Source organism: Anoplopoma fimbria, chromosome 20 (genome assembly GCF_027596085.1).
Source record: "Anoplopoma fimbria isolate UVic2021 breed Golden Eagle Sablefish chromosome 20, Afim_UVic_2022, whole genome shotgun sequence".
Taxonomy (NCBI): domain Eukaryota; kingdom Metazoa; phylum Chordata; class Actinopteri; order Perciformes; family Anoplopomatidae; genus Anoplopoma; species Anoplopoma fimbria.
In genome coordinates, this window is record NC_072468.1 from 10,206,805 (window position 1) to 10,232,141 (window position 25,337).

The following is a 25,337-nucleotide window of genomic DNA, read 5'->3' on the forward strand; positions in this document are numbered from 1 at the left end:
AATGAGCTTCCTTCGTAGGGTGGCTGGGCTCAGCCTTAGAGATAGGGTGAGGAGCTCAGACATCCGGAGGGAGCTCGGAGTAGAGCCGCTGCTCCTTCGCGTCAAAAGGGGCCAGCTGAGGTGGCTCAGGCATCTGATCAGGATGCCTCCTGGACGCCTCCCTTTAGAGGTTTTCCAGGCACGTCCAACTGGTAAGAGGCCCCGGGGTAGACCTAGAACACGCTGGAGAGATTATATATCTCGTCTGGCCTGGGAACACCTTGGGGTCCCCCAGGAGGAGCTGGAAAGTGTTGCTGGGGAGAAGAACGTCTGGAGGACCCTCCTTAGCTTGATGCCCCCGCGACCCGGCCCCGGATAAGCAGAGGAAATGGATGGATGGATGGATGGAAGTACTTTATAGTTGAGACCCTTCTGTTAATCGGCTATATTTAAACATCCAATATCAATGTATTAGCTTTCAACTGGGTGATATTAATTTGTGATAAGAATGAGTTGGTTAAAGATATATAAAAATATGATAAAACATTATTGTAAGTAAGTCAGGCATTGATTTTAATATACTTATAATGACTAGATGAATTGAGTGTGTACAGTACTGTAGTCTACCTGATCCTGTAGCCAAACAGTGTTCATCATTACAGTAAAAACGAGCGTCTCCTACATTATTTATGAGGATAATATTAATAATAATAATGAGTTTTATCATCGGGGTGGGGGAGTGTTCATGGCAGAGCCGATTGACTAAACATCAGTGAACTTTTAAGGCGTCTGAAAGTGTCGACGGTAAAACACATAGAAAACCACTGTAGACACTCAAAGTGTTCAAATCTCACATTGTCCATGATGAAGTCAGTTGTGTCTCTTTCATCAGTCTCTGTGAGTCTGTAGTTCTGGTCGGGATGTACCAAGTCCTCAGTAGAAGAGATACTTTGAGAGCAATCGTCCAGTGAAAGTTGAGAAAACACTTTTCTTGTGTTTAAATGATGATCGTATATGAATGCTGCTCCGAGATGTAACCTAGCAACCATGGAATCCTTGACGGACATTTTGTTACATATTTGGGTTTTTATTACAATGTTTTATGATGCTTTTGTCTCAGTTATCACAACAGTTTTAAATTGCAAATCTCTTCATGCAAAGAGACAAACTGAACACTTTTAAACACAAAGGGCTGATATTATATTAGAAAAAACACTTATTATTATTATTATTATTATTATTATTATTATTATTATTCACTTTTGATAATTATTAATAACTTTATCAACACTGTCATACATTTAAAATGTATGGGAACACAACATGGCTAAAAATAAATGATATATTTGCAGGTTCTTGTGTAAATGACTTCACCAACAGATTAATATTATCAGAACAATATTTCAAATTACCAGATTTCAATAAAAGCCTCAAGATTTGTAAAGAATACAAACGTAATTTTACCAAATGTTATTAAGACAATAGAAATTAAAATCAAGTCAGCTTGAATTTAAGTCTAAACGTAGTTGTTTACAGATCTTTTTTTCTTAAAAATACAGAATTAAGTCCATAGAATAAAAAAACAGCAGGTCTCCATATATTAAATACGGTCTTAATAATAAAGTGCATTTAAATAATAAAACTTCTTCACTCACCTTTGTAATCTGATGATGTATCCAATCAGATCAAGTCCTCATCTAAATATCAATCTACATAACTGACTGCTCCTCACTGGTCTGATATCAAATGTGTTTTTTCAGTCTGGGCCTTCAACAGGTTAATGAGTCCATGACTGAATGTGCTTCATATCTTCTTCAAAAGATGAAGTGTCTCTCTTTGAGATTATAGCAAAGTGGACATTTAGTCCCCAGTCTTCCCTTCATTCATTAAGGAAGATGTAGTAACAGTCATCCACCACCTGAGGGTACAGCAGGACAAAGTATGACAGGGAGAGGATCACAGTTTGGGAGTTGAATAAGGAGAAGAAGAGTCAAATCTGGAGCTGATTATGGACCTCTGTGAGAGCAGATACATGCCTAACATGATGATTATTTTTAGTGGAATAACCCTTTAATGACCTTTGCATCTACAAACCTGATAGGTCGGAGTAAAGTGAGCTGTCAGGTCTGCTACTGCTGTCTGAATGCTCTGCAACTCTTCTCCAGCAGGTAAATGGTTAAACTGTTTATTGGAGGAATTAATGAATATAACAAGTGGGGTTGGCCTTTTTAACATGTCAGGTAGAAGCAGTGACAGAAACCCACCTCACGCTAGATATTAGTAGTATCAGCATGTTTGATGATCATGCTTTGTGTTTTCTCTCTGGAGAAAACCACAAAGAAAGTACATTTTATGTGCCCCGGGACACAGACATTCAAAAGGCCCCACTACCAGGACACAGATATTTTATACTTGTTTGGCCTTGTTGGTTGTTGTCTTTTGACTTTTTTGAGTTGTTTTGTGTCTCTTTGTGACCCTGTTGGGTCTCTATGTAGTTGTTTTGTTTTGGGCTGTTCAGTGATCCATCCATGCTTTCATGAAAATAGTTTTCACCTCAAGTCTTATTCTAAGACGTTCTTATCACTCAGATAAATCGCATCCCTGTTTTCACTTGATGACTTTTACAGACTCGATCATTTCTAACATGCATTAAATATATGATAATCTGAAAATGGGAGAGGAAGAACTCTCTCTGGTCCATGAAGTTCAGCATCAGTCAGTCAACGTGTGGAATTAGCTGTGAGGAGAAAGGTAGAGGCCTCAGGTGGAGAATCGGGCTGCAACTGTCTTGCACGTTTGATATACTCATATTTGTGAGGTAGTTTCACATTATTTTGAGATACTAAGTCATTATTATGAGGAAGTTTCTAGTAATTTTGAGATACTGAGTAATTATTTTGAAATACAAAATCATTATTGTGAGGAAGTTTCTCATAATGAGTTTTGTTTACAGGCCCTTGGGAGAATTTATATGGGTTTGCAATATTATGAAATTACTTAAGTCTATGAGTCAGCGGAAGGATATTATTCCAGCTACATTTCTAATCTGGAGCAGTGTGTGTGATCACATTCAGAATCTGTTTTTATTAGGAATTATTTTAATGGGTTTTTAACTGCATACTCTTCGCCCAGGGCTATCCTTAACCCCAGTGCTTTATGGGACTTCCTCAGTTCTAATCCAAGACTGACTCTCTGGCTGTTTATTCTCTAATGAAAGAAAGGTGCTCATATTCTGGGTGTAACATTTAGTTTCAACTTGTTTGGGAATCCTCAGAGTAAAAAAACCCCAGAGCTATGGCTTGTAGCTGGGTACGGCACTCCTTATAGTTTTCATCAATGTAAACAATGCAAGTTTTGAAACATATTTTTAAAAAAGCTTTATGAATGCTTCATAGTAGGAAATTCAGTCAGCACACAATTTGTTTTTTAGCCACCAAAAAATAAAATGACAATATAGAAATGTCTCCTATAAGTCTGTTTAAATGGGTCTCAGTGGCTAGGGCCCTGACTGCGACTTCTTAAAGTAACCCAGTTGGTTAATTACTTACTTTGTGTTAGTGATAGAATGCCCAAACGCAAGCAGTGTTACAGAGATATAGAGAGCTAGTGTGTATAAAACAGAGGTTATGCCCTTCATTATTTCATGTGCTTAGAGAAAGACGTACCATTGCGGTTTGGCACATTCTTTGGAGTAACATACTGAAAGGGCAGCTTTGTGGGGAAGCTGTTCCTGAGTCAGACTTGCACATACAATCGACCTAGAGTTAAATACCCACAGTGATGACAGTCACAATGCAGTTTGCCCCTTCTCAGAGCATCTCTATTCCATGCTCCGGGTCCAACACGGGTCTCTTCTCCGATGTGTAGTCCCCGTCTGTCCTCTCCACGTACCGCTGAAGGGTGCTGTAACACTGCTCGCTCCTGGAGAAGGTGTAGTGGGCCGAGATCTCCTCCCACGCCCTGTGGCTGGGGAAAGGGAACGGCTCGGGGTCCTTGTTCTCGAAGAAACTCTGCAGGTTTCTCTCCGCCAGCTTGGTGGCGTAGTCCAGCGCGAAGGCGTCGAAGCGCTCCTTCTCTTTCTCCACATAGCGCTTCCAGAAGGTGAGTTGCAGGTAGCTGATTTTGGAGCGGCAGTTAGTGCAGCAGGTACCAAGGAGGCCCCCGAACGCAGCAATGATGACGATGCACCAGCCCAGGATCTGCAGACATACAGGGATGATGTGAACTGATGAACACTCTATAGGGAATGCAATTAAAGGGGCCACATGATGCTAATTTGGAGGTCAGTACTTGTATTTTGGGTTTCAACTGGAACATATTTTCATGCTTTAATTAAAAAGAATACACATATTTTCTCAAACTGTCTATCTGAACATACCTGAACTCACCCTCTGTCTGAAACTATCCGTCTTTAAGATCCCCTCCCGAATAAGCCCAGTCTGCTCCGATTGGCTTATGAGAAAAATATGGTAAACCTTTGAAAAAGGTAGTTCACAAGCCCCGACGGAGATATTCAGATTGGGGCGGTATATTCTAATGAGCCTGCATGTGAAATAGGAAGTGGAGCAAATTCTGGATTGCATGCTTTCTGATCTAAGCAGCCCACAAAAAACTGATTGGGTTGGCTTATTTCACAGTTTGTGGGTATCGAATGAAGTACTGTTATGTATTAGTATCACTTAAAGGGTACTGTTATTGGTACTGGCATTGTCATTTTTTAAACGATACCCCACCCTATGACTTATTTGTCTTTTAGTCCCCAGTATGGAAGAAACTCTAAAACCCCCTGATCCTACATTTCCCATAGTTCAACTGAATAGCATCTTTCATCAGATCCTCCCTATAAACACTGTGATCCTTTGAACTCCTTGCCTCCCAATTTGTAAAAAATTCTACTGTGAATTTGTGTCTTGTTTGCGTCTCCCATCCAAGCTGAGAAAACCCTTATGACATCACTGTGGCATCTTTAGGGTTATTTTGTAGACTTGAAACAGGAAACAGTTCCAGATCCATAAGACAAATGATATACCCGCTTTAAAAGGATTATGAGTATTGTGTGTCTCTTACTTGTGACTGGGCCCTGAACATCAACAGCAGCTCCATGCGCTCTTCTTTGGACAGTTCGGACCGGTCACAGGGCACTCGGGCCAGCTCGTTCCGACACTTCATGGTCTTGTTTTTACAGAACAGATCCACCACCACGTTATCGTCTAGGCCGCTGACAGCACACTCGTAAAAGGTCCCGTTGAGCAGGGCCACTGAGAGCCACATTATAGGGGCCACGCAAGCCCCGGTGAAGATGCTTGTGAACGCCCTGAGGCAGCCCAAGCAGTTCCCTCTGGGGCACAGCTTCATGGGATTGAGGCAGCAGCCGGTGTAGAGCCTCCACAACCTGGTGCTGAAGAAGAGGCCCAACACCAGCAGCACCGCCGCCGGGCCCAGCAGGAAGGTCAGCCCGTAGGCAAAGTTCTGGTCGTGGTTGCATGGGCACTGAAAAGAGACCATGGAGAAGACTCGCTCCCCGCCTATAGTCAGGAGAGCCATGAAACTGTAGCCGATGGTGGCTTTCTGGTTCATGAAGAATCGCAGGACGGTCTGGAAGTTATCCATGGTGCCAGCGGGGAGGTTTCGGACACACTCCGGTGAGAAATCAAGCAAAGTGAGAAACAGAGAGCGAAGAGCGAAGAGCTTGAGCACCTACAGTCATTCCCTGTCCTGTCTTGTCTCGTCTTCCTCCACAGCTGAGGACAAAACACTGTCTGTGCCCCTCCCTTTGGCTGCCTCTCCTCTCTTAAGGCTCCTCCTTCAGTCAATCTGACGCTCCCTCCCACCCAAAGCCTCTTTATCTAGTCTTGCTCCAGAGGAAAAAGCCCCCGCTTCTCTGCCGCTCAAAGGAAAGGTCCAGACCCAGCTGTAAAAAGTTACAACTTCACTCCACTTCCCTTTCTCTGTTCACATTTACACCACCCCACCCCTTCATATGCTTCCTCCTCCAGCTTTGTGTTGAGGTAATCGTTTGCAAAACAAAATCCTGCTGGTCTAGTTTTTTTTACAAGTCTTTGACAGTCACGTGATCGGAATGCAGCCTGAAACGATTACATGCCGGCAAAACAAACGGCAAACACACCAGTGAACTAAAAGGGTGTCATGCTTCCGTTTCTCTGCACTTTAATATGGAGCAGTGGTTAACTCATATGAAATGAGTAAAAGTAGGACAACTTGATTTGTTTCTCCTCGTGCGCATGCACTCACCAAACACAACAAAGTCTCAGTTCAGCGTGACTGCAGCGTGCACTCAGGAGGGATGAAATAGACAATTATCTGCAATGGTGAAAAATTGTGGTTAAAAAGGGAAAAGCATACTTGCAGAAAAAAATCATGCAGAAAGAGAGCATTCATTCATTCTTTTTTTGTGAAGGTTTCCATAAAGAACATACCATTGTTGCAGAGATACAGAGAGAGAGAGAGAGAGGCAGCTAGCATCAGCAGCAGAGTGAAGTGAGGAAGTGATCACATCCTGTTGGTGTTTTTTTGATCAATTACTCAGACTAAAACACTGAGAGCATTAAACAGGAAGTGGTGAAACCTCCTCTACACATTCTGTATGAGTCACATAATCATCTGCTGCTACTACAGTAACATCAGTAAAGTTATCACTTTGCATGTCACAAATTAATCTATATATATATATTTTTAATCTATAATATATTTCTGTTCTTCATTATTTTTATTACTATTATGTGCGAATGCATTGTCAGGATTGCCACTTAAAGCTACTATGAGGATCTTTCATTTTGTGTTTTTAGCAGTCCCTGTGGATGAATGCGGTAGTGATCATGATCTCTGACTTTACACTCTGCCTCACTATTGCTGCTGTTCATTTTTTTTTTTAATCACCGCTCTGCTTTTTTAAAAAATTTTTATTTTTAGGAGAGTTTTAGGATGTTAGGGTTCCGGGACAGAGGATGTCGCATGTGTACAGATTGTCAAGCCCTCTGAGGCAAATTTGTAATTTGTGATTCTGGGCTATACAAAATAAACTGAATTGAATTGAATTGAATTCGGTTGCGTTTTTTACACAATGGGTGTCCTAATTGTCCTCAATAAGTTTGGTTTTATGTATGCATGGTTAAAATACTCATGTTCTGCTCTGAATAATTCTCTGTGATCTCTTAACTTTTTCAACTGGCACCATCATCAGAATTTCAATCAGTCAAATACTTTGGTCTTTGCCCAAAAACATCAGCCTGCAGCTGAGTGTTGACTTGGCAGTCCATTATTTAAGGTTGGCGGCCTTTGGCTCTCTGGAATATCAGTATGACCAGCACCAACACAGACGATCCTCTGATGCTTAAAGACCACTTCGCAGCCCCACCCTGCCTTCGTCTATAAAATCGAGAACAGCCGGGGTGTTTTCTGCGGCCTCGCTCAACATGGTCGAGCCCATCCTCATCATGCGGTTGTCGGCCTCCGGACAGATCTCCACGTACCGGTGCAGGTTGCTGTAGTAGTGGTCTCTGGTGCTGAACTTGTAGAGGGAGGAGATATTTTCCCAGTCCTTGTTGGAAGGGGTGATGATGTTCTCGGGAAGTTTATTGCCGAAAAAGCTCTTCAGGTTCCTCTCGGCGAGCTCTTTGGCGTGCTTGGCGCCGTATGAATCCATCAGGTTGCTCTCCTCCTGGACGTACGCTCCCCAGAACTTGAGCTGCAGGTAGCTGATGGGGGAGGTGCACCGAGCCACGCAGGTCAGCAGCAGATTGGACAACATGATGGAGGTGATGAGCAGCCAGCCAATGATCTGTGGTCACACAAGGGATGGATTGAGAATTAACTCTATTATATTTGTCACACATTGAAGGGATGGTTTGGATGTTTTGTAGTGGGGTTGTATGAGGTTCTTATCCATAGTCAGTGTATTACCTACAGTAGATGGCAGTCGGCACGCCACCAGTTTGGAGAAACAAACCACAGCCCATTCCGATGGGGAACTGAGGCCGTTATCTATTCTCTCCTCAGAGCCAACAGACTCCATTACCAAAACCGTCATTTTACCTCGCAGAATACAGGAGATGGTGGTCTACCGCTGCCTAGATCGTTTAGGATGGTTGCAGTATTGTGTGACTTTGTTGAATCCGAACTAGGTTCTGCAGAGTGAAGCCAATGCAGAAGTGTCTTAAAACCTACATTCTCTCTACTGACCAGCAGGGGGCGACTCCTCCGGTTGCAGAAAGAAGTCTGATTCTATGAAAGTCTAACAGAAAATGACCCTACTTCTCACTTGATTAATTACCTCAGTAAACATTGTAAACATGAGTTTATGGTCTCAATAGATAGTTTCAAGTCTTCCTCATTACAAATGATGGTCCAATTTAGAGTCAAATAGACCATAAAGCAGAGTATGCTTTAGGGCCGGCTTACTGTGATTGACAGGTAGCAACCGCTACCAAAGCTGTATACAGCAGCTCTATGTCTCTCCTCCGCATTCCAAATATGGTAACTTTCGTTCATTGGTTGCGACGGCAATATCGCCAAACTCAAAGGTTCAGAACTATCTAGAGCCAGTGTTTGGTTTGGCTTCAGTTCCCCGTCAGATTGGGCTGTCTGACGACAAGGTAAAGCGGTGAAAACATTCTAAATTAAGTGTACATTTAACTCATATGGACTTTTTTTAGGCGTCTAAGAAAATGTTGCTGAATCCCCCGTCCACAGCAGTACATTGCTTTGCTCCTGTGCTGGTTCTCCTGTTGGTTTCTCCAAACGTGGCTACTGCCATCTACTGTAGGAAATAACCAGACTATGGATAAGTAATACAACCTTACTTCAATTCAACATCCGGACTATCCCTTTAATTGGTGAAACGAAAGGATGAGCGCACTTCAAATCTAGAAAAATGTATGTGAACTTTCACTACAAGTTTGTTAATCCTAGTACTTGTTTTACTTCAGTTTCCTATCTCAGTTAAGTCCTATTTCAGTCAATTTAAGTTAAATGTAGATAAGGTACAGCAATACGTTTTGAACCCTTTTTCCATGATGATGATAAATATATAGAATACATATAACACTAATATGATAATGTAAAATCATAGGAGAACACTGACCTGAGACTGAGCTTTCAGTCTGAGCAGAACGTCCTCCCTGTCCGGGACGTCGCTGCCCGTCCTGCAGGGGTACCTGTGCAGCTGCTGCTGACACTTTCCCAGGGAGCTCGTCTTTCCGCACAGGTGCCTTTCGTACGCGCTCACGTTGGTCCCGGTCATCGCACACTCGTAGTAGTTCCCGTTAAGCAGGGCCACCGCGATCCAGCTGGAGGGGGCCACCATCGCAGCGAAGCTGATCTGGAAGAGCGCCATGCAGGTGGCGGTCAGCCCCCCCCACCGGCACTGCACGGCCCCGCGCCGGCATGCGCCCGTCAGTAGCTTCCAAGTCTTCTGGCTCAGGATGAAACCCAGCAGCAGCAGCGCCAGGGCGGGCACGAGCAGGAACACCATGCCGTAGACGAAGTTCAGGTCGCTGCAGGGGCAGTTGAAAACCGCCGAGGAGAAGATCTGCTCCCCCCCGGCCGTCAGCAGGGCCACAAACCCGAGGTTGGGCTGCTTGCTGGCGATGCTCAGGACAGCCTTGAACTTGTCCATCTCTGACTGCCGCGTGACAGAGCAACTGCCGCTGACACTTTCACTTCCACATTTTTATTTAGGTCTGTTGTCACCACCCAGCACCCTGACCCCCTCCCTCCAAAACCACCAGCGTCAACCCACTGTTGCACCTGTTGCATAACTCGCAAGTTCCACTCAATAAACCATTATGCTTTTATTGCTTATTCGTGGCATAATTGGCTGATTTAAATGTCATTTATGATGTAATTTACAAATGTTTATAGAATAATTCACAAAAAACATTATATTATTGACGCCACTCTTCTCAAAGTCTCTATTGGTTATTTATCAATTTATCAATTGCTGGAAAAGGATCGAGAACGAAAATAACCATAGTTTTATTTTTTTTCAACACTGTGCTTAAAAAGAATGTTGTGGTACTGTACTTCACTTGAGTATTTCCAATTCATGTTACTTTCTACTTCGACTTCATTCAAAGGCAAATATTGTACTTTTTCCTCCTTGACTTTTAAAATGTGATTTAGTATTATAGATAATATGATTGGATTCCCCTTGTTCATACTGGTCAATCATTTTTTAACATGCTTCCAGTGGAGGTGATGGAGGACAAAATCCAAAGTGAAAAATTGTGGTTAAAAAGGGAAAAGCATACTTGCAAGGAAAAAAAATCATGCACAAAGAGAGCATTCATTCATTCTTTTTTTGTGAAGGTTTCCATGAAGAACATACCATTGTTGCAGAGATACAGAGAGAGAGAGAGAGAGAGAGGCAGCTAGCATCAGCAGCAGAGTGAAGTGAGGAAGTGATCACATCCCGTTGGTGTTTTTTTTCTGATAATATGATTGGATTCCTCTTGTTCATACTGGTCAATCATTTTTTAACATGCTTTCAGTGGAGGTGATGGAGGACAAAATCCAAAGTCATGGCTTTGTGCAAGAATATATTGCAAAATGAATCTATATATGAAACTTCAGCAGTCTGATTTAGTCAAATTAACGGGATGTACTTCGCCAAAAGACACATTTGGAAAGAGTTCAGCTTCAGGACTGTTCAGTTGTCACAGAAGCTATGAGTGATTAGATTAAACTACCAAATAAAGGAATCAAGGTCCAGGGACTGATCATAAGAAAGACAAACACTATATATATATATTTTTTTATATATATATATATATATATATATATATTTTTTTTTTAAAAGCTATTCATGTTTTTAATTACTTAAACACCCACGCCTCATATAACTACTTTAACTAATTTACTCTGACCCCAGTGCAATTCAGATCCTTTGTATATGTGGGTTTACTTTCTGTTGAATAACTGGCTTTCTGGCTGAAACACACCCTCTTCTATATCTTGATTTATTATCATTACAATATACAGAACACTTGACCTGTATAGAGACGTTTTATTTTCCTCTTATTTTATTGTTGGTCAGTGGTTCTTTTGTATATATTTATATAATATTCATATACACAGCTATTTAACTACTTGTGTACATAACAGTCCTGTATATTATTTACCTGTGTTTGTCCTGCTTTGTTGTCCTAGCAGTTATTCCCTGCCTGTGCAGGCGTACTTGGCCATTAAAGGTCATTCTGGTTGTGATACATTTCCCTAACACATCCGTGGCAGCAGGGGGCGCTGTGGCGTTAACCCGCGTTGGTTGCAAACTGTCACTAAACGACAAAGAAGAATCTGTTTAGAGCGGACCAGACAGATTTCGGCTACCCATCTTCTGTGTGAAACACTGGAGATTAAGTATTCAAGTATAATTTTTTAACGTTTCATCCGCCGGTCAACTGAATTTAATCTAGTCTAATCATAACTAAAAATATAGGATATCTAACTGTCCTTGAAAAGGCCATAGGAATGGCAGAAAATACAGGTGAGTGGGTTAGCTAGTGCTAGCTGCGTAGCTAGTTATGGTCGTTTGAGCTAGCTTTAACCCCTTGAACAGACGCGCTCCTCAATGGATTCTGTCAAATTAAAAACTGGTAATATCATTTGAAGGGGACCACTCTCGTACAGCTCAGTTGGTCATTCGCGTATGTAGTGCTCCGTAGCCTAACGCCACCCACCTGAGTTAAATTAAGTTAAGTTAGCCCTCATAGCGCCTGTGCCTGTTATCGTTAGCTTAGCAGAGATGCATGTTGCCTGTGCTTCAGCACACGTTTAGGGGAAACTTCATTCAGAAATGTCGCATTGGAGTGTCTGCCTCACTGGCAAAACTGCATTAACGTTGCGACCGTTTTATGATAAATTCGGCATGCATTGATCTACACCGAGTAGAAATAATATTTATCGTTGCCCCACACGCTGATCCCAGCAGTGAGCCGCTCACTAACAACTAAGTTACGCTAACAGGCGTCAGGGTAACGGTGTCAGAGCTACCAGCTCTCCGGCTGATATGTTTCTTAAATAGATCACTTTGATATGGATTAAATTCTGAATTCTGAATCATAAAGATGGATCCTAAATATTTTGTAATGGTGATATCAGAGTGAACTTGTTATGTCCGATGCCATAAAATGTCAGATTATTTTAACGAGGTTCTCAAATTATCCGCCAACTGTCACGTCACGCACACTCAGTTGCTTCTGGAATAGCTACACTGTTACATCTTTTCGTCAATGCAAATATCAAATCAGCCAAGAAACAAGTCAGTGCATGTTAGCATGTGGACATGGTCAAGAGCTTCAGTTGCTGTTCAGCACAGATTCTCCTGATCTTGATTTGTTTCACCACAACGGTCTCCTGAGAGTTCACAGAGAATGGTGTGAAAAACAGAAAACTTTCAGTAAGCAGCAGATATGTGGGCGCATAAACGCCTTGTTATTAAAAGGGAAAAGAAGCGACTGGCCAGACTTGAGTTACAGTGGGTGCAGGCTCACCTTATCTGGTTAGTAGAAGATAAATCTGTTTTTCTGCTGCCAAGTGCATATGGCAGGGTGAGAATTGGGCGAGAGCTACCACAGTATAAACAGAATAACTACAGCCATTAGAGCTCAGTCCTGTAGAGCATTTTGGGGATTTGGTTGAACGGGAGACTCTCAGCCGACAAAACTGCAGTTACTGAGCGATGCCATCATGTCAACATGGAGCAGAACCTCTGAGGAATGTCTCCATTACCTTGTTGAACCCATGCCACAAGGAAATCAGGCAGTTCTCGGGGCAAATTTCCCCAGTATTAGAAAAGGCTACCTCCATAAAGTGTCAACTGAGTGAACGACGTCTGTATAAGTGTGTTGTAAATTTGACTTTTTCTCTCTCTCCTTTAAAAATGTTATCAGAGCAAAACGAGGGGAAGCACGACAACTCATCATCTCCTGGAATGACGGATCAAGAGAAAGAAATGGCAGCCAGTGCTTATGAAGCGTTTTCGGTAAACAGCCTGCTTCCTTTCCTAACTTATTCAGAAAGAAAATCAAAACTTATAAAGAAACTGCTAGGCCCAGTGTTGGCGCTTATTCTAATCTCCCCTGCTGTAGATGCAAAGCTTACAGGAAGACAGTTGAGGAATAAGCAGAGGTGAAGCTTTATTGTGGGAGGGACAAACCAGTCTCCATTTAAAATGTTTCACTTTTATGCCTTCATGATAATGGTATACACCTTGTTAATAAGCTTACTGTTTCTTTAAATAGTTATGAGAAATTCAGTACAGTTGGTCATCAGGAGTATAGATCCAAGCTGTTCCTAATGATTGGTTTCATGTAAATGATGCACTATCTCCTCCCGCTTGAGTAAAGTTTGATGAAAACTCCAGTGGCCAGCCGTTAAAGGAAACCACTGAATCTTTTTAAAAATGAAACTATATATTTGTTAGGCGGTTTTAAAGATCAGTAGGAACCTTAGAGCTGGGAGACACAGACGGGAAGAGAAGTCCGAGAGTATTGAGAGACACATTGTTGGTTTTAATCTTTTCATGGGATAAAACGGTAAGAAAAACATTGCATAATACTACACTGATCCTTTTAGAAAACTTAAAGAAGATAGTGCGTTTCAGTGGCTGACATATTCCTTCATCGCAATCAACGAGTATTGTGAGTGTGTGACTCTCATCTTGTCACACACTCATTATTATTGTAAACCATGGAACATGCTGTATTCACTGACCTGGGCCACGTTTCATCGAAGTGATCTACAAGCACTGCAATATAGTTGTTAATGGTGACTTCAAAACTGATTTGTGAGCGGAAATCACAGTTGAAACACGTCACCAATTGCACAAATTGAGGACAGATTTGATAATCACAATTAAAAAATGAATGCAAGAACAAATTCTGCAGCGTTGCAAATCACAGATTGCAGGTTGCACATTTGGTGAAACGGTCCTCATGTTATCCTCACAGAATGCGAAGTACGACGAGTCCCTGAAACAGCTGGACGCCCTGCAGGAGCTCAACAAAGACGACTACAAGATCGCCTTGAACAAAGCTGTCGTGGAGTTTTACAAGAGCAGTCAAACCACCACAGGGACTCTGAAGCAGACCCTAATGGCAATGAAGAACCAGGTAACTGCAGAAACGTGGGTTACATTTTTCTCGTGCTTTGACGTTGAATGACGCTTCAGACAAACGACGCTCTGCTTCCTCACGGTGTCGCAGGTTTCATCAGACTTCCTGTCTTTTATCTCTCAGGTTCACACGTCTGCAGAGGACATTGATGGGTTGGACGATGTTGAAAACAGCTTGCTGTACTACAATCAAGCCATCATCCACTACCACATGAGGCAGTACTCTGAAGCCATCGCCATAGGAGAGAGGCTCTACCAGTTTCTGGAACCATTTGGTATGTTGTTGTGCTCTACATGGGTTTTATTTAAGTGATTGGCTGATCAACAGACAGTTCATCCATACCTGCTTTCATTTTCATTTTAAATCCTTTAGGACAAAAAAACAAATATTTAGTGATAAAAGACACTGAAATGTAAGAATACGTTGCTTATTTAAAGGTTGTGAGTGAATACCTTTTTATTATGTATTGAAAATTAGCATTTTTAAGGACCTGACTTTTGGCCTTGATGGGCATTAATGATCAATCAATATTTAGGAAAATCAAAAAAATGAATGTTGATTTAAAATTAAGTTAAAACATTTCAATGTCATAAATGACATGGACAAATTGGACTTGAGTTGCAGAATCAATGACTTGCTACTTGACTTGCCTGGTCACTTGATACTTGACTTGTATGTGCAAGGGAAAGTTCTCCTAACCTAATTAACACAGGACCCTGTGGAAGTGTTGCCTAAACGTGGAAAGTAACAGGGATTATAGGAAATGTAATTATGATTTAACAATTCCTCTGGGGAGAAATCCAGCCTACCGGTGAATTCAACAGCAACCGGGTCAATGTGTATGTCAGCAACGAGTTTGGCATGTAGTCATTGTGTTATTTGCCCTAGAAGAAAAGTTCGCTCAGGCTGTGTGCTTCCTGCTGGTGGATCTGTACCTGCTCACCTTCCAACCAGAGAAGGCCCTGCATCTGCTGGCCGTGCTGGACAAACTCTCCGTACAAGGAAGCAACAAGAACGGCAAAGGAGAGGTACGCCACGCCACCCCACCCCACTACACTAAACCACACCATGAAAAGAACATTACAGTTTCAGAGAACCTGCTTCATGGTAACATTTTACTTACCCTTAATGCTGAAATCAGAAGTGATCAGTAGATCAAACAGGATGTGTCAACACACCTTCAGTTTAACCCATTGATCTACTTATTTAAGATATGTTGAGGTCACCGCCTCCACCTGAATATAAGTGAGGTGGATGGAATCAACTGAAGATTTCATTTAAAACACTTTTGAGGAACAGTATCCCTGTTTTGTTTTCAGTGGGAAAGATCATAATCTGCATTTATTCCCGGGACAAATTACTCTACAGTAGTTATGGGTATTTATCATGTGATGTGTGTCCAAATGAATGTATTATAAATAAAATAAAAGGGATTTGAACAATTATTTTAATTTATTGACTTAGAAAACCTACAATTTATAGGCTCTCCTCAAAGTCACATGACTCCATTGACAGAAACGGTGACTTTACCTCGCTGATCATCCAAACGCACTTCATTCAAACTGGACAGAAACAAAAAATAACACTAATCACAATCATCTTAGTCGTCACCAACTCTGGTTTAAGAAGACTGAAAGAGAAACTCAGAAACAGATCTAAAAAAAAAAGTTGTTCACCTAGTTTAGCGTGTTAAATAAACTGCATATATGTGGTTATTTTAGCTGTGCTACTTGAATGGCTACAACTGGGAAGAATTCTGTTTAGTTATGTAATTATGTTTAACTAAATAATTTGTCAAATAAAGCTGATGTAAAAAGCATGAAGTTTACTGTTTGAGTGCTGTGCTTAATTCCAGAGCAACAGTTCAAACAAAGACGGAGCAAACCAGAGGGCAGAGTTCACAGCCATGATTGAGGCAGCCAAGTCAAAGATGCACCAGGCAAGAGCTCCTGGATTTGAACATCCCCTGTTTCACATTTCACTGTTTCCCTGTGACTGACTGTTTTGTCTCCTTTACAGTACAAAGTGAGAGCCTACATTCAGATGAAATCCTCCAAGGCCTGTAAGAGGGAGATCAAATCGGTGATGAACACAGCGGGGAACGTGAGTTTCAGTGTTGGTGCCGCAACATCACATTGTTCAAACATCTTGGAATTTTAAAAACCAGGGCTTACCCAAACCATCATGCTGCTAGGTTTTGGTGTCATTAACGGGCATGCTGCTTCTGTCGTCTGCTCTCTGTGTGGGTGTTTCACAGAGGACGGGGCTCAGCTCCTCCTACACACACACACACACACACACACACACACACACACACACACACACACACACACACACACACACACACACACACACACACACACACACACACACACACACACACACACACACACACACACACACACACACACACACACACACACACACAGTTATGTAGAGATTCCACCAGACACGCCGAAACGCCTTTCATTAGCGTCCCAGCATTGTCTCTCCGCTCCGCCTAAAATACGCACCTAGTCTATTTGTGACAGGACTGCGGCGCGTTGCACAGAGCAACTCGCAGCCGGAAAGCAATTTGTTGTGATACATCAAATTAATTGATATTCATTCAATTTTGAAAATGTTCTTGTTCATTTGTTGAAATTGTATTCATCCACCAAAAGATAAGACACTTTTTCTGATGACCAAATGTGCTAAAATTGTAAAAGAAATGGATTCAGAAAAGTGGATTTCATGGGGCAACTAGTCCTCCCTTATGAGGGAGATATTATATCACGTCAACTCAGTCTTTGACTGCCACCATCGATTACATGGAACAAACATTTTGTTTGATATCAAATGTACATATTAAAAAAGTTTCTACAGACCACAAAGGAATGAACAACAACAGCAAAGTGAAGTGATGCTTTGTTGTACCTAACAATGGAGAGAGCAGGTGTTATGCATCAGCCATAGTGAGGCTCACCATGCTGAACATGCAGTGTAAAGTGAACCTCAACGTCACTCAAGATTCCAGTATTGACTGGAGGCCGATGATTGTAGAGGTGTTTCTGTCTCTCTCTGACCCGTGTTTCCCATTTCCTCCTTCAGTCCGCGCCCTCGCTCTTCCTCAAGAGTAATTTTGAATACCTGAGAGGAAACTACCGGAAAGCAGTGAAGCTATTGAACAGCTCCAACATTGCAGAGCATCCTGGACCCATCAAGACAGGTGACAAAGCACTGTTCCTCTCAACATTGATGACTTTCTCTGTTAAGCCACACCGCTAGTTTTGGTTTGACTTTTTATTTTATTTATTTAAAGTATGTGCTTGTGTTCCGACTTGTCTCATTCAGGCGAATGCGTTCGATGTATGTTCTGGAACAATCTGGGCTGCATTCACTTTGCGATGGGGAAACACAACCTAGGCATTTTCTACTTTAAGAAGGCGCTGCAAGAGAACGACCACACCTGTGCACAGCTGGGAGACGGCAGCAGTGGGCAATGTGAGTGACAGACATCAAATTCCATTAACAGTGGTTTCAGTGGATTCCAGCCCTACCATAATTCTCTGTGCAGTATCTTGTTTGATCATTGTTTTTTCCAGATTTTTTATGGGGAAATATGGCTAAATAAAATGTTTCAATTTTGGTCACCATTGGAACCATTGAATCCAAACTGACTACAGCCTCTCATCCCAAAGGAACAAATTATCTTCATACCGCAATGCTTGGAATGAAAAAAAGATATATTCATACTTCTCTCTAGTGGTATCTCTCCATACTGATAGGTCTGTTTTTATTTGTCCGTGTTTTTTAGAGGTCTATACCTCAGTGGAATTTAGTTTTTCTTTTAAACTTAAAAGCACTGTCTTACTAAATGTCTGCACATTTCTACCAAAGAAGTAGTCCCCATGAAAACTGCTGACGGTGAGATCAGTGGATAAATGAGTTTAACAGGGTTGCTATTTCTGGGAAAAGATATTTGTAATTTACTTTTTTGCAAATCAAGCACCTTACCTTGCACGGCAGCTGGATTGTCGCGATATCACTTGAGAAATCTATCTTGTCAGGCTTCAAGTAAGCGTTTGTGTCCAGACCAATCGGCCTCCTTTTAAGGAGTTACTGGCAGCTAGGGGCGTGGTTTGTGTGTGTGTGTGTGTGTGTGTGTGTGTGTGTGTGTGTGTGTGTGTGTGTGTGTGTGTGTGTGTGTGTGTGTGTGTGTGTGTGTGTGTGTGTGTGTGTGTGTGTGTGTGTGTGTGTGTGTGTGTGTGTGTGTGTGTGTGTGATGCGCGGAGAGCACTTTGTTCTAAACAACAATAGTGGCTCCCGAAGAGGTAAGCGTAGATGCTTCAATAGCATGAGTTGTATCAGAACTGGCCAGTATTACTTCAATTGAACGAAGAGCAAAGAACGGCACTGCAGGCTTTTCTCAATGGAATGGAAGGGATTCGCTCTTCAGAAAGATTTGCATTGCCAGATGGTTCATCCAATCACCTGCCAAGTATTTTTTGAAAGTGTCTGCCCCTTTGTAAAAGGTTTTTAATGACTGCTTCTCAGATGGTTCTGTGTTACAAAACATCTGGCGGGTCTGACATATCACAAAACATGGACAGAAAACATCAAAACTACCTGCATGGAGCGATGCCACTATAAGGAATACATTTTAAGCATTGTGTGTGGAGTTACTTTAAAGTTTATAAGGGCCATTTTTAAAATGCACAGAGCTGGATTGACACAAGGATTAAATGTACCAATTCCTTATTTTTCAATGAATGAATGGTATGGTATATATTACTGTGTAAAGAGTGCACCTCAATTAGATCTAAGCCAGTTAGGAGAATGTATTGTTGTACATGGGTCCCCAATGGTAACAAGATATTTTTCTTGTGTCGTTGCTTTTGTTCTCCAGCTAAGAAGTTCACAGGCATCCCCATGTGTGCTCTTCTAGCCAACAAGCGCTACGAGCTGCTGTATAACTGTGGTATCCAGCTGCTGCACATCGGCAGGCCTCTGGCAGCGTTCGAGTGTCTGATGGAGGCCGTGCAGGTGTACCACTCCAACCCCAGACTGTGGCTGCGGCTGGCAGAGTGCTGCATCTCTGCTAACAAAGGGGTAGGACTTCACTGACGTAGATCCTGATTTCAGTTCAGCTTACCTCCCGATTCTTTTTTTTTTTTTAAAGTTATTTTATCTATCAAAGAACCATGAAATACATGTTATGTCCCTTACGTCTGCAGTGTATATCGTCTAATAACGGTAATGTTTTTCCACAGTTATTATTCAGAAACTGCCACTTCAGTTATGATTTCAAAGAAGCAACTGCTATGTTATGGTACCTTCCAGTGCAGCTGTATAAAGGTGGACAGAAAATCACATGAAGTCAGTTCATGGTCTCTGTGTTTGTTTCCAGGGGTCGGAGCAGGAGAGCAAAGGGTTACCTTGTAAAAAAGGTATAGTTCAGTCCATTGTCGGGCAGGGCTACCATCGCAAGATCGTGCTGGCATCCCAGTCTACCCAAAACACTATCTACAGGTCAGTGACAACTCCAACAAGTCCATCCTCCAGTCCTGAAGTACACAAGTGTAATTACCCATTAGGCCATTTACATTCTTTGTCCAGCAGAGGGCAGCAGTGCTGCATATTGGTTGTTGACTTTGTTACTACTTTATTGTACATACATATACATACAAATTATATAACTTGCACAGTCTTGACACTCAATACCAATGTCAAGTCTGTGCATTAACGGTTTTTCTAGAGATGGGTGTCAATTAGCCTAGCATAGCTTAGCATAAAGACTGGAAGCAAGGGGAAACTTTAATCTGGTTTTGTCCAAGGTGCAAAAACACACCTACGGTTCTATTTTATGACCATATCCCTTATACAATATATGTATGTATGACATGTATCAACTCTCCATTGAAGATATTTGATGTTTCCACAGTGAAATAACTCACGACTAAGTGTTTTTTTTCATTTTTATTTCTGCACCATTTTATCAAATGGAAATGTAGATAACTGTATACACATTTCCCCATAGTCAAACTGTATTATATCTACTATAACACTGACTGAGTAAATCCATTTAGTAGTTATCTTGCCTATATGGTCCTGATACTCTTTTTGACTAGAATCAGCCAAATCTGAATGTGTGTGTGTGTGTGTGTGTGTTGCACAGTGAGGGCCAGTCAGCAGCGATCCCAGTAGCCAGTATGGAGTTTGCAGCCATCTGCCTGAGGAACGCTTTGCTGCTACTTCCTGAACACCAGCAGCAGGACACCAAGACAGAGAACGGCTCCAAGAGCTCCAGTCAGTCAGGAAGCACCGAGAGTGGCAGCGAGAACAGCGACGCCTGCAGGTCAGAGACACACACCAGTAGATTGTGAATCTCTGTTTATAAACAACATATAATGTTGGTCACGTTTTCATATTGCTGATTGCTCTAACTGATGTTGTGTTAGTCCCTGTTAAATGTTACCATCTTGGTTGCCATGCTGTAGGAAAAAGAGTTGCTGAGCACCGGAAACTGCTCCATTGAAATTGAAGATTTATTTGACATGAATAACTGTAGGAAAATATTTTAATGATATATATATATATATATATTTATTTATAAAGTTTATATTTATAAATAAATATAAACTTTCTTATTGCGATATTTACATTTAAAAAAATGCGTGCTCTGCTGCATATCAAATCAAGCGCTTCCTAAACTAACTAAACCACCAGGAGGGGGCGATCCAAATGTTTTGGCTTCACTTTGGGTGAGCTGTCATGTCGCTGGTCGTGTACCCTACAGCAGCAGCCTCTGATAGACTTAATTGAATGTTGGGCCAAAGTCCAGATTAGAAGAGTAATACACTGTACATTACTCATTTAAAAAAAAAAAAAAAAAAAAAAAACTAAACAAAAACCTTATTTTAAGTCATATTTTGATGAAAAGATTTGTTAATTAGGAAGAATGTAACACAACATGAACGTGGAAGCAGTGCTCTCTTCAACCAATTTTGGGAAAGCATATTGAATAAAACTATGTAAGGCTTTTTTAAGTAAAAAGTAATTTTCTCTCAATGAAATAAAAATGCGCTATGAGAAGCCACCTGTGATTGAAGCCGCCGTCTTCAAAGTGGATTGATAATGCCACATTGCTAAATGATTAATTATGCTGCATTGATAAATTACTAGTATATTTAACATAAATAGTTTTATTGCCGAGCAACAACAGGCATATAAAATAACCAATTAACACAATTAATATCACAACATAATTATGTTGTTAATTAACAATTAACAACATAATGATATTGCAATATTAACTTTGTACCATCTGATCAACTGTCAATCATCGCTTGAATTAATGGCCGTACTGTGATAGAGGTTTGATCGAGGCTCACTAGAGGTGAATGTGTGTTGTGGGGATGTCTTGCAGTGGTAAAGGTCAGGAGGCTGATAAGTTCCTGTCTGCTGCTCCATCGTCTCCCCTCAGAAAGCAGGAAGTAGAAAACCTCAGGTAAAGACACTTCTTTTTCTCTCTTCTCACACATCAAGACATTATTCAGTAGCATTAAATGACCCGTAGAACCCAGAGGGCTGTACAGTAATCAGTTAACTGTTTGATGTGTAGGTGCTCCATCCTGGCCTGTAGTGCGTACGTGGCGTTGGCGCTGGGAGACAACCTGATGGCTCTAAACCACGCTGAGAAACTGCTCCATCAAACCAAGGTGTCCGGATCCCTCAAGTAAGTGCTGGGTTTGTTCACCTGGTCTGTTTTGTCAGCACTGTCCTCCACTTTGAATCACTCAACTGTCTGGTTTCTCTTCTTCCTCCTCTTCTGCTGTTTAATCAGGTTCCTGGGTCACCTCTATGCTGCTGAAGCCCTCATCTCATTGGACAGGATCTCTGACGCCATCGCCCACCTCAACCCGGAGAACGTCAGCGACGTGTCAATGGGAGTGCTGACCAGCGAGCAAGACCAAGGTCTGTGGGTGGTGCACATCACTCTACAAAACGTACGATCGAGGCTTTTCTTCTTTAATGCTTGTTTTTGTTTTTGTCAACAGGGTCTGACAAAGGAGACGAGCCTGTGGAGTCCTGTGAGTCCACCTTGTTAAACCTTCATGCATGATTTTTACATGAAACCATTCAAAATCTCATCTACAGGACATTTAAAAAGGAATAATGGACATTGAAATGATTTAATGCACCTGTGTCAAAATAGAACCAAGTACAATTACCGTTAGTGTGTTTTTTTTACACACAAAATATCGATATTTTATATGAAATTAGCTGCATTATTAATGTCTAACTAAAAACAAACACATGTAAATCATGAATAGGAAACCAATAAAATTACTTTTAAATATACATTTAGAAAAAACGACTCACTTTTGAATTTTTATTAATTTAAAGGTGACTTTGAATGATTCTATTTAATGATATGGAAGAAAGACTCATGTTCATTTTAGGACAGCTTATGTTGAATTAATTACATTTTTTTTTTTCATTCAAAGCTTCTGAGGTATTCAAAGCTTCTTTTTTTAATATATTTAATATAGTTCTTTCTTTTTCCTTTTCAACATTCTGGAGTTATTAAAAATGTTAGTTTCACACAAGTCTGAAACAATCCTACACAGCCACCATTGGAATCTAATTCTACAATCAGTAAAATACTAATAATATTAGCATAACCAGATCTTTATTCTCAACTGTGCAGAAATACAGAATTAAAAGTCAACATACTGTGTGACGCGTCCAACGATTCTGTACAGCCCTACTAAAGAACAAGTTAAAGTATCAAGGATATTACTATAATAGTTATATGTGTGTGTGCGTGTGCATGCAGCAGGGAAGCAGACTCCCCTGTGTTACCCCAGCAGTGTGACAGCAGCTCGGGCCATGATGCTCTTCAACCTGGGCAGCGCCTACTGTCTGAGGAGCGAGTACGAGAAGGCCCGCAAGTGCCTGCATCAGGTAACCATGACAACAGCAGGTCCAATGCAAATCCATAAAATACAAAGCTTCTCTTAAGAAGGAAAGATCATTCTTGACCTTTTTGAACAAGTGGATTAACTAAACGATCTCTCCTCTTCATATAATGACGATAAGAGTTCACTCAGTAGTGATTTGTGTTGTCTTCATCAGGCTGCATCAATGGTGAACACCAAGGAGATCCCACCTGAAGCCATCCTGCTGGGAGTCTACTTAGAGCTACAGAACGGTCAGACCTCCAACACTCATGAGCCGTGTTCCCTTTCACATATTTCTATGCAAATTTTCAATTATCCCATTAGAAAAGCTTCCTCAATTGCAAAAAGGTTTTAACGCTCGCTTGAGGTGTTTTTGATTGAAAAGCACCTAACTCGCATTACTTTTTTTGCAGCATTTTCAAATTTCCGCTTAAAAGAGGTCATTTTAAGTTTTTGAGGAGATTCCTTTCATGGTGCGGAGCGAAAGATATTAAAAACACAATAATCATCAGACCAGCAGTCTTCCTGTCGTACAGACAATAAATGCATGCTGCTGCTGCTTTTACATCATTACCGCGTGCATGCATGCTGTCTAAACCGTCTTTAGATATTGTAGTAATTATACATTAAAACACTAGAGAAAGACATTTAAGGACAACAAAGACTCACCGAGTGTCAGTGGCTCAAAAATATTCAAAGTTAGAAATAGTGTGCAGTGGCACAAATATTGGCTTTCGGCAGCTTTAATAAAAAATAAATAAACAACTTTATTGCAGCTGCATCTAGAGCATCAACGTGTTGTTTCCTTATTCTGACTCCGATAACTTTTTATTTAAACCCTCATTTTGTGCAGTTCTTGAACTGCAGTACTTCTGAGGGAATTTGGCTTCTTTATAAGGACAAGCTTTTTTGTAGATCAGTGAAGTAAAACGCCATTTTGGACCCAAAGTCAGGCATCATAGTCACATTGCTATCACAGATTTTAGCTGCTCCGGGATGTTGGCTCTTCGAACACTAACCGCGGTCTCATCTTTGGCAGGTCATACTGATGTGCTTTATTTCCTTTGTTTGGTATTTGAGTGGAAATTGGGACACTGATCTGTGTCATGCGTCCTCAGGCAACACCCAGCTGGCCCTGCAGATCATCAAACGGAACCAGCTGCTGCCCACGGCGGTGCAGAGGGTCTCTCCAGAGTCTCGCAAGAAACCCGTCCAGACCTTCCAGTCAGTCCAGTCCGTCCAGCCCATCCAGCTGCCCTCTTCCTTCACACAAGTTCAGCGCAAATGAGCCTCCAGAGTATCCTCTGGCACCCCCCACCCTCCCCCTCTCCCCCCTTCCACTCCCCACCCAGCACACTCACCACATCTCCTCTCTCTCCCCCCCTCCCCCTCCCCTGACGAGCCTTGGTATTTATAAAGCTGCTTCCCTCAGCATCAGGAGCCGTTTTTATGCTGGTGTGTCTGCAAACTGACGAGAAGAGAAATCCAGCTGCAGCGGTAACGTGGACTGAGACAAGCTGACTGTTTATTTCCATTTGAATGAGGAATCCGTGTGTTGTCTGAACAATGAAAATAAATTTTATTTACTGTAAGCTGTGTGTGATTCTTTTTTTATCTATTTTTTTGGCAGGCAGGACGTGGAAGTCAATGTAGGCATAAAGTAAATGTAGTGAGAACGTTTTGACGATTAACTTAATGACGTACCGTTTTTATAATAATACCAATAACTATTTATATAGCGGCGTCGAAAACAAATTTAAGTGCTTTATAATAAATAAAAAAACGAATAAAACTAAAGAAACACAGGAAATAAAATATAAAACAAGATGTAATAATTTGAACAGTTAAAACCAAAACCAACAGTAAAGCAAAAGCCATGAGATGAGTGTTTTTAAAAAGCAGTTTATCAGGATACTGGAGTTCCAAAGTCAAGGGACCAAGCAGCAAAACCCTTTACTGTCAAGTCGGGACTCTGGACCCATTACAGAGGGTCAGAGGTCGAGGCAGGAGCCTGACACAGCTTTAAAAACAAGCAGTAAAATCTTTAAATCAATTCTAAAACTGATTTAACGAGTAAAAGGAAGCAAATGTACAAGAAAATATTTCAAAATGTATGTCCTCGTTTAAACTAGAAACCCAACAAGCTCCACTTTAATAAATACTGTTACCTCTGTTAAAGATTTTATACAGATATTTTATATCCTCTTTAGTTTTTAAGTTATTGGAAGTTTCATACTGTGTAATCTGTGACAATTTATCAGATTAAATAGAATAAATAAAA

At 41.3% G+C, this 25,337-nt stretch overlaps 3 protein-coding genes across 5 annotated transcripts; 1 reads left to right on the forward strand and 2 right to left on the reverse strand.

Moving 5' to 3' along the window:
- The first annotated feature begins 1,890 nt into the window (after window positions 1-1,890).
- On the forward strand, window positions 1,891-24,384 carry cnot10 (CCR4-NOT transcription complex, subunit 10). Of its 3 annotated transcripts, none has more exons than XM_054620980.1 (19): window positions 1,891-2,147; window positions 12,888-12,979; window positions 13,947-14,108; window positions 14,235-14,385; window positions 15,003-15,139; window positions 15,967-16,050; window positions 16,131-16,214; window positions 17,202-17,319; window positions 17,445-17,594; window positions 19,000-19,202; window positions 19,501-19,622; window positions 20,269-20,448; window positions 21,520-21,600; window positions 21,715-21,828; window positions 21,937-22,067; window positions 22,151-22,183; window positions 22,933-23,060; window positions 23,232-23,307; window positions 24,175-24,384. In XM_054620980.1, the coding sequence occupies exons 1-19, from the start codon at window positions 2,123-2,125 to the stop codon at window positions 24,342-24,344; spliced, it is 2,241 nt and encodes a 746-aa protein (XP_054476955.1). In that variant the 5' UTR covers window positions 1,891-2,122; the 3' UTR covers window positions 24,345-24,384. The 3 variants fall into 3 exon arrangements, with proteins under 3 accessions (XP_054476955.1, XP_054476956.1, XP_054476957.1); XM_054620981.1 differs by lacking the exon at window positions 1,891-2,147 and adding an exon at window positions 11,227-11,482; XM_054620982.1 differs by lacking the exon at window positions 1,891-2,147 and adding an exon at window positions 11,227-11,355.
- LOC129109056 (calcium homeostasis modulator protein 5-like) lies at window positions 3,695-7,293 on the reverse strand. The gene is made up of 2 exons (XM_054620984.1): window positions 5,047-7,293; window positions 3,695-4,178 (listed from the first exon to the last, which is right to left on the reverse strand). Exons 1-2 carry the CDS (start codon window positions 5,587-5,589, stop codon window positions 3,789-3,791), a joined length of 933 nt encoding a protein of 310 aa, XP_054476959.1. The 5' UTR covers window positions 5,590-7,293; the 3' UTR covers window positions 3,695-3,788.
- calhm6 (calcium homeostasis modulator family member 6) lies at window positions 7,326-9,721 on the reverse strand. Its single transcript, XM_054620983.1, has 2 exons — window positions 9,080-9,721; window positions 7,326-7,777 (listed from the first exon to the last, which is right to left on the reverse strand). The coding sequence occupies exons 1-2, from the start codon at window positions 9,611-9,613 to the stop codon at window positions 7,331-7,333; spliced, it is 981 nt and encodes a 326-aa protein (XP_054476958.1). The 5' UTR covers window positions 9,614-9,721; the 3' UTR covers window positions 7,326-7,330.
- Window positions 24,385-25,337: the final 953 nt, after the last annotated feature.

Excerpts from the sequence above, each read along its gene's own strand:
- cnot10 (XM_054620980.1), top strand. The coding sequence starts at position 2,123 with ATGCTCTGCAACTCTTCTCCAGCAG. Across the intron at positions 16,215-17,201 it reads TGATGAACACAGCGGGGAAC|TCCGCGCCCTCGCTCTTCCT; the intron begins GTGAGTTTCAGT and ends TTCCTCCTTCAG. Across the intron at positions 21,829-21,936 it reads AAGGTGTCCGGATCCCTCAA|GTTCCTGGGTCACCTCTATG; the intron begins GTAAGTGCTGGG and ends CTGTTTAATCAG.
- LOC129109056 (XM_054620984.1), bottom strand. The coding sequence starts at position 5,589 with ATGGATAACTTCCAGACCGTCCTGCGATTCTTCATGAACCAGAAAGCC. Across the intron at positions 4,179-5,046 it reads TGTTCAGGGCCCAGTCACAA|ATCCTGGGCTGGTGCATCGT; the intron begins GTAAGAGACACA and ends GTATGTCTGCAG.
- calhm6 (XM_054620983.1), bottom strand. The coding sequence starts at position 9,613 with ATGGACAAGTTCAAGGCTGTCCTGAGCATCGCCAGCAAGCAGCCCAAC. Across the intron at positions 7,778-9,079 it reads GACTGAAAGCTCAGTCTCAG|ATCATTGGCTGGCTGCTCAT; the intron begins GTCAGTGTTCTC and ends GTGTGACCACAG.